Genomic DNA, 9,065 nt, shown 5'->3' on the forward strand with positions numbered 1-9,065 from the left:
CTCCTATGTGCAACGATCACCTGCCTCCCAAGCCACTGTCCTCTAGTGACTAACTGCAGTGCACTTCCTCCCTTTAACACACCAGACTACTGGAATGAAGGTTTAAGCAAGTACAGCGAGACACTCAGCGTACCAGAGGCTCCTCACAACAGGCAACAGAAATTCTTATATTTGTACTCTTTTCACCACACATCTCTCCGTTCCTTCCCCTTCTTTTCCATGTGCTAACATGTGCTCCTACAGACACACAGACCAGCTTCTGACTCCATGTGCTTTTTTCCTAGATGCTTGTACAGTCAAAAACCTTACTTATATATACACTCACACGTATATGCAACTGAGTGAGTTTAAACGCAAGGAGACTTCTAATCATACAGAAAGATACCAGAAATATTTTTTAAAGTTTTCCGTGCATGACAACACAACCTTTTACAATGCAAGGGAATTAATTCTACCATCAACAGTTTGCTATCCACACAAGAAAGAAATCTACTATTGAATAATTAAAAAAAAAAACACCAAAGCCAACCCAAAACATAAAAACACCCTAGCAAAACCCCAGTAGTTTTACAGTAGCCCACATTCCTCCTCTCAGGTCTCTAGATAGTTTTAGCTTCCTTCTTTATCTCCAACTTTTCTTTAAATAAAACAAAAGTGAAAAAATATTAGGGCTGGACAAGTAGTAAGGCTGACATCACACTTGCAAAGGAAACTGAAGCAGTCTCTATGCTTTCCTCCCCTTCCTATTATCCATTATCACAATCACTGTTATCTTAGTTGTATCTAAACAAGGACTATAACCCTGGAATCAGTGTTATAGCCACCCATACTATCAGAGTGAGTGTGGCAACAGTATTAAATAAAAATAATAAACACCACAAACAAGACACAGATGACTAGGAATTCAGCACATTTGTTTCATGGCAATAAGCCATCAGTAGATTAACTTCAAAGTATGTACTACTCATTAAGCTCTTCTGTAGAATCATAGAATCATTTAGGTTGGAAAAGGCCTTTAAGATCATCAAGCCCAACCGTTAAGCTGGCACTGCCAAGTCCACCACTAAACCATGTCCCTCAGCGCCACGTCTACCTGTCTTTTAAATACCTCCAGGAATGGTGACTCAACCACTTCCCTGGGCAGCCTGTTCCAATGCTTGACAACCCTTTCGGTTAAGAAATTGTTCCTAATATTTATCCTAAACCTCCCCTAGTGCAACTTGAGGCTGTTTTCTCTTGTCGTGTTGCTTGTTACTTGGGAGAAGAGACTGTCCCCTTCCTGGCTACAACCTCCTTTCAGGTAGTTGTAGAGAGCAATAAGGTCTCCCCTGAACCTCCTTTTCTCCACGCTAAAACTAGAACTGATTTCAGAACTTCTTCAGATTTCTCCATTTCTTTTTGTGTGTGTTGTCATACGAACCCTTTCATGTTATCCTTTCACTCATGGCCTTTTTCAGTTCCATCACACACCTCCCCTACCAGTTCCTTTTATACCAGATTTCCAGGCCCCTGCCTAGACATATTTTCATTAGCTGTATTCCTTGGGTTGCAGCTGACACAAATTTCAACCATGCAGGGCACAGAACAAATTGCATTTTGAAAGGACAAAGTTGTCATCATCTTTCAAATTGAACTGAACGTCTACCACCTTGCTTATCCTTCATTCTCCCCCTCCCCACATCTCTCACACACTGCAGCTCCAAAAGAAATGTCTTTAAAGACCTGACCTACAACAGAACTAAGGACTCCCATATTTGAGTCCTACCCTGTGGCTTTGACTCAAGCCTCCTTAAATTGAATTCAGCAAGTCTCTGAAAGCTGCTTTAAAACTACACTTGCACAAAGCAGTTTGCCAATGCCATTTAAAACAAACACCTTTGAAGGGCAGGCGGAACTTGTTTACTCTCTAATCATTTATAATAGCAGTACACGCACTGATAAAGTGGGCTGCTTGGCAGACAAATGCATCTTTCCACCAAAATTTAGAAGGCTTAGCAGTCATTTTTAGCAAATGACAGCTAGTTCAAAACCAAGTACGAACAATTTTCCCCATAAATGGCTTTGACACACAACATAAGAGTGAAAAGAATGCTTGGACACTTTAAAAGTAAGCACAGTCTGCTTTATTTTAGGCAGAGATACATCAATGCAAAGTGAATGCTCTGGACTGGTGGCTCTATTTACTTCTTTCTGGACAATGTCTGGGCACATGCAAAAGCGTAGTCACAGCCCACGTGCCTGGAATTAACAGAGCGTCTTTCTACCCTGGCCACAGATCTAGAAATAATTCACTCACAATTAAGATCCTAGTGGGAGAGCGCATTCCCTCATTACAGGCCACTTCCTCTGCTGATACGCCTTGACACAATACACTAATAAATTCTATCCCAGGCGCACGCTGTTTCCTATTAAACTGAGGTAGATCCAACTCAATCGCTGCGAGTCTAAGGCTACCGCTCACTCGCTTTTCCCCAAGAATAAGTTCTGTGCCTGCTCCTGGGAAATAAGTATTTGCAGTTGGGGAACCAAAAAAAGTTCCATTTACCACATTTGCAGGGCAAAAAGATTTGGGGCACTAGGATGATATTTCAATCTAGAATTGTATTTATACCTGACATCCTATCTTTGTATTACCTATGTTACAAAGAAGAAAGGGAGAAAGAATAAGAGGACAAGAAAAAAAACAAGGTTTTTTCCTGTTTATGCATTGGGCAGTGCTTAGAACAAGCCACTGCACTGCATCCTCTGCATGGCTCAAAAGCTGCAGGCACAAGTTACTTCCCCACACATGTGGATCTTTCATCCAGCAACAAAGACAATAGTATATTAAAGTCAAAATGGAGCATGAACACAAAGTGCACAGATTAATATGAGATTCAGGCAGATACAATATATGAAGCACATACTTAAGAAACAGAACTACTACAAGCTGAATTTACACCTTTATTTGGGTTTCTGGCAAGTCTACACAAAAGCACAGTTTACTAGTTCTGAGTCATCGCTCTATCAGTGCTAACATACAGCATCACTTTAAAAGACAAATCCCCCACATCCATGTGGAACAACTCTAACCAGCAGCATTTACAAGAAGGTTACACTAAAGCTCTGTGCTGATCAAATCCAAACATTGCACTTCAAACAAAAAATAAACATTACAAACTTCTCCCCCCAGGTTTGCAGAGCAGCTCTACGCTCTCACAGAATCACTTCACCAGTTAGGGCAGAAAAGACCACCAAAGCTGTGGTGACAGCTGTGGTGACACACACGGAGTCAGTCCCTGTCTAATGCACAATTCCACGGCATTAAGCTCTGCGCAGGGAACCAACAGAGCTTCCTCCCTGGTCCCATACTCTGAACCAGAATACAAACTATAAATGAGGGAGATTATGAGTTTGCAGATTTTTTGGGGTTGGTTGTTTTGGTTTTTTGGTGTTTGGGTTTTGTTTCTTTTTCATACAGTGTTATGTTGTAATTGTTTTTATTGGAAGTTTTAACTTTCTGAAAGCAGATTGAGTCCAATTTGGGAGTTGGAAACTGAGAAAAAAAAACTATGCCTCACAAACAAGTGCAGATTCCTTTAAAGTTAATAACACCATTACTTATGACAAAATTATTAAGAAAAATAGCAGCCCTTCCTCTTGCTACACCCATCACTTCACGCATAGATCTCAGGAAGCTAAAAGAAAGGCGACTGATATCAAAGTTGTCTACTTTAAAGGGAAGAGCACAAGTAATCTACCCAAAGTTACACCACATGCCAGTGATGGGGTTGGGAACAGAATAACTGCTCTCTCCAAGTACAGTGATCCTTACAGCACACAGCCTATACCTAAGTGTCCTTTAAATATCCACCTCTACAGAGCAAAAAGGAACAAGGATTTATAGCCAGTTTGCTGACCACCTTAACAGTATATTGTTAACAGCCATATCAAAATGATTAAATGCCGCACCGGTAGAGGTTTCTAGTCAGAACCTTTCTAATTATAACTGTCTGTAAAACTAGACACACCCTGTAACTGTACCATACATCTGTCTTCCTCAGGTGTAAGAAGATATTTTCCTTGTTATCCTTTTTGTACATTGGGACACAACTATGCACGCTATGTCTGGAGTCACTACTTTACAAAGTAAGAGGTACTCCATGCACGTCCCTCCAGGTGGCATACACACATCCTCTGTTCACACGGTGAACATAACCCTTCTGTTACCGTGAACAGCAGGTCAAACACCAGCCTCCCACTATCGATCCTGCAGGCGTACATGTCTATATAGGTGCCATGCCTTTCAACCTTGCCCTGGAAGCGAGGGTTAAGTTCACATTTAGTAACCTACAACACATACTAGTCTATTCATAGCCCCCTTACATACCAGCGTCCCAGCTATGGGAGCTTTCTTTTTTCTGGCTGTGACAAAACCTCCCTGTAAGAGCAGAAAAAACAGGATGCAAGAAGAGGACCGTACGCAAAAAAGACGACACGAATTCAAGATGACACAAATTGATCTCTGAGCTGAAGTGGAACATGGTCTATCAAAACCGACAGCTCCTGCATCACGGCTCTGCCACAGTCCTCAGACAAGTCATCTGTATTGATTTCTACTCAAGACAATACAGAGGCACCTTTGACACTATAGTAAGACTAATGAGTTCTGTATTTCTCATAATTTACTACTAGACCCAATCTGCAAGCTCTCATACCTAATGCAGAATCTATAATCTACAATTATTTATGCTCTCTCTGTATAGATTTTGTAAAAATCACATTCTATAACATAAACATACTGGTTTTCCAAACTAGAAAAGCCAAAGCTTAAGGCAACTTATATAGATGTCTTTGAAAAATCTCAAACCTCCCAAAGCAACTTCTGAATGCCCATGCTCCACAAATCTTTGCTATGCAATATAAAATTCTAGGCTTAACAATTTCAGAAGAGTTCTCCAAAAGAAACCCTCGATTCACTTGCAGCCATCTTCCTTCCACCTCTTTCCTAGTCCTGATTATCCTCTTGATGAGCACTTTGACTGTATCAAACTAAGATGAGGATTTAATACCTCCAAATGGTACGAGTCAGAGAGCAGAAGAGCTGTGACGTTTCAGAATACTACGTCAGGCCCTTTTATGGTACATTTATTCCACACATCCAGAAAAAAATAAGGTGTGCAACTAGTTAAAACCAAGAAATGAATAGCAGTGAAAGTGCTACCTAAAAAATCTAGTCTACAGACAAAACCAAGACAAACTGTAGAGGCAAAACAAACACAGTAAGAGAATGTTGTAAGTGAAAGATATCACCTGCACAGCACCAACAGTTCTAGGACCACCTAGACCACAAGTAGAACAACTTCCGTGGTATCTCTACATACAGAATCTACATAGTATTTAGGAAAAGAGACATTGTCTTATGCAGGTTTCAGGAATAAAAAACACTTAATTGTTAACTCTGTATATGTGTGTAGACTTGTTTAAGCAGGGATATAAAGCTGTAAAGTTTCTAGAAGCCAGCCCCATGGATTGACAGCTAAGTTTTTCAGAGCAACTAGTGTTATCTTCTACGCTGTCAGAAGCGGATAGAACACTGAATAACTGGGTATGTAAGATGTTTCATTTAGCTCTACACCTCTACTGACTGACAGAACACAAAAGCCACTGAAATAAGGTGCAGAAATGCAACTGCGCAAAGGGCAAAACTTGTATATCTTGTTATTTCCTGGTCTTCCGCACCAGCTTACATTGGTTTAACTTCCCCACCTACTGTAATGGAGCAAGGGGGGGGAGGAGGGAACAAAGCAAGTAGCATCTAAAAAATGGAGAGCATCTTTGAATCTACAGATGGGCACATATCAATAAAATGAGCTTTTGCTGGTAGGTGGGAAAACAGACACTGTCTGAACCCCCTGCCTCAAGCTTCTGTGCTTTACTGTGAGCTCGTGTTTTGGCTCCATGTGCCAGTAACTTACTTTCTTCTTTAGGTACTGAAGGAAAGCACACGCTCACAGAACAGGCAGCGCTTGAATCACTTTTATAAAACAAGTGGAGAGAGAAGCTACTCTTTTCCTAGAGATGCTCTGCACCAGAACACAAAGGTCAGTAAGTCAAAAAGAGCCTCCTCTTCCAGACATTTCTCTTAATCAGTTTTAGAGGAAGAAAGCCAAGAGACCTACATACACACAGGGGATTACCTAAATACTACTTCAGACGCACTGCCTCCATCCTAAACTGAAGTGCTCACCCATCAGTGCAGACAGCTTTGAGGAATAAAAGAAATGCTTATTCATGCATCAAAAGCTGAGTCCTGAGACACATTTAGCAAGACAGCTGGACCAAGCAAGCTATACCATACACACTGACACACACGATAAAAGACCACGAGACACGCGCCACCCCTAGCATCCTTGTTAGAACAATTTAAAAAAGGCTCACACAGCAAAACCAAACCAATCTTTACCTACAAAAAAATCCCTTTGTCACCAACCAACTAGTTCAACATGAGGGAAATTACAAAGCAGAAATTCAGCTACTGTACCTCTTCTCAGTTTCTAGAAAAAAAATATTATAACTGGACAAAGAGGGCATGAAACAACAGACCCCTACTTGCCTGTAAACGGATTACTGGAAGACTAGAAGCCAAAAAAAGTTCTGTTATTGCTGCATGGATGCAATACGAGCTATTATTAACCTGCTCTAAATATCACAAATGAAATAACCAGAGCTGCATTGCATAGCACAGAATTCTCCTTGACAGCAATGAAACAAGGTGATCAACACTCAGACAGTAAACATGTAAGGGAATTCTCCACATCTTCTGACCTTTTCTTCTACTTATCACACTGCTTTATTTTTAAAAGGGAGACACTGTCAAAGCACAGCAGGTCACCTATTTTTTTCACCCCTCTTGAGTAAGGCTGGACAACATACAACTGTTTACTCTAAGCATATCTTATTCAAGGTTACCAAGGTCATTGCTAACTAACAGCAAAGAAAAAGCATCTACAGAATACAGAAATAAGTCTCCTGGTCTAAGAGCAAACAAACTGGGAAGCGCACGAACCACCGCTGAACTCTTCCTTCTGATGATGTATGAAAGAGAGACAAGTTCTTGACACAGCTGAGAAATGCAAGACCACCGATGTTCTGTTCCAATGCCAACCTGCCTTCAGCCGTTAACTCAGAGCAATTTCTGAATCCTTTCAGAAGCCTTTTACTGAGCTACTACTGACTTTGGCCAGTACCTTTCTGCACCCAGTACTAACAATTATTTTGCATATGCTCAGAGAATAGACCCCAGTTCAGTGAAGCAATCTAATTTAAAGACAAGCAACTCGGGAGATAATGTTCAGAAGGCGTCAGGTTAAACCTTTTTAGAAAAACATACTTCAGGTGATTGAAAGAAGAACCTTATTTACTCTTACATTTTTCTTTGCCTAAACCCTAAGTGTGAAAAAAAGAAAAAAGCCTGCTTCGTTTTCATTAAGAGCTTTTTAACGTCTTTATTTTTCATAACCCTGACCTCAAAGTTTGTATCTTCATCGCACAGGGGGAATGCAGAGAAGTTCCCCACCTATATTCCTGCTGGGTGGGACATAAGTGTGTTGGGGTATCAAAAATAGCGTTATTACATATGATACAGTTCTGCAGAAGCTCGGATGGTCAGTAACTATGACAGCAACATTATAAAAGGCAAACTTTTACATTTGTAGTTATTTATAGGTAGTTTGTTCAGTGCCTGTTTAAAACTAAGTACCTCCCCGTTAATTCCAGATCACTTCCTTACAAAAACTCTAAAAGCCTGTTAGCTTGTGGACAGTAAGATTATTTCCTCAGGCGCCTTACCAAAGCCAGGGGTCTCATGGTTTCTTTGCCCCCATTTCAGCCACAAGCAAGCTGGAAACAGACAATGGATTTATTTTACATCCATCTTCAACCAGACGCACGGATGGGTCCCATCGACAGAGAGAAGCGAGGTTCTAAGCTGGAGCAGCCTGGAAAGCCAGCACGTAGCACTGGACAAGACACTGCGTTGTCCTCCGAGATGCCCGTGGCAGGACAAAACACCCCGCAGAGCGGAAAAGTAGATTCCGCCCTCTGTCCTAAGCCATTTTAGGTTGAATATATAGCCCACCAGAAACACGCTGTCTGGAATATCCCCAACACCGGCTCGGGCAAGCGGCGAAGCGCCAGCCCCCCTCCGAAGGAAGGGGCTGCTAAGGGCAGAGCCGACCCCGCGCCACGGGAGGAGGGACGGGGACCGGTCCCCGCTGTGACCCCGGGCTGCAGGCTGCGGCGCGACGGAGCCAGCCCTTGCACAAGGCCTGGATCGCACACGCCACCCGCCCTGGGCAACGGGCACGGTGACAGGCGCCCAAGCGCGCCCCGCACCACTCGGTCAGTTGCCGGGGCAGATAGAGGAAGGCCCCTCTCACCGGCTACCGGCCCCGCGCTCCGGCTGCTCGACGGCCCCGGGCGGCGCGGCCTCCTCCAGCTCCGGCGAGGCCAGAGAGGAGGCCGCGGCACCCGCCGGCTTCTGGCCGGGTCCAGCCCCGCGGGGCCGGGGCAGCCGCCATTGCCCGCCGGACCCCTCCCACGTCCCCCCGACGGAGACGGGCGACCCGGAGCGGAGCGACCTCCAGGCCGAGGGGACATGCGGCAGCCGCGCCCCCTCTCCGCGCCGGGCACCAGCGTCCTCCCTGTGGCGGCGCCGACACCGCCGCCTACCTCTCACCTCCCGCACCGCTCCGCTCCATCCCACCCCGCTGAGCTACCGGGTACCCCGCAGCCCCTTCCCCTCCGCCACTATGGCCGCTCCCGTACCCCGGCCTGCGCGTCCGGGACGGGACGGGACAGCCTAACCGCCACCGCCTCGCCTGGCTTGGCTTCACCCCGCCGCCGCCGCGACAGCGACGCTCACCTGTCCACCCCGCCGCCGCCGCGCAGCCCCACTCGCTCCGCTCCGCGCCCGCTGCCCGGGCCCGCGCGCTTGTTTACCGCCCCGGCCGCCCCCGGCGGAGACCCGGCCTCGCGCCCCGCCCCCGCCGCGCTCCCATTGGCCCCCTCCCCGAAGGCGACGC

At 44.8% G+C, this 9,065-nt stretch overlaps 1 protein-coding gene across 4 annotated transcripts in view; it reads right to left on the minus strand.

The window, feature by feature from the left end:
- The window catches only part of COQ8A (coenzyme Q8A), a 55,997-nt gene that overhangs the window by 37,582 nt on the left and 9,350 nt on the right, over window positions 1-9,065 (minus strand). The window contains exon 1 of one of the 4 annotated variants that reach the window (XM_054194356.1): window positions 8,906-9,006. The exons of 2 other annotated variants lie outside the window; for them this stretch is intronic. Coding sequence is in view for 1 of the 2 variants with exons in the window: in XM_054194355.1 (XP_054050330.1) it covers window positions 7,831-7,848 (18 nt within the window). In the remaining variant the exon portion in view is untranslated. Of the gene's footprint in view, window positions 1-7,830; window positions 7,864-8,905; window positions 9,007-9,065 lie in introns of those variants that run through there. One more of the 4 variants, XM_054194355.1, reaches the window with a different exon arrangement.

The sequence above is a fragment of the Rissa tridactyla genome, chromosome 3 (genome assembly GCF_028500815.1).
Source record: "Rissa tridactyla isolate bRisTri1 chromosome 3, bRisTri1.patW.cur.20221130, whole genome shotgun sequence".
Classification (NCBI taxonomy): domain Eukaryota; kingdom Metazoa; phylum Chordata; class Aves; order Charadriiformes; family Laridae; genus Rissa; species Rissa tridactyla.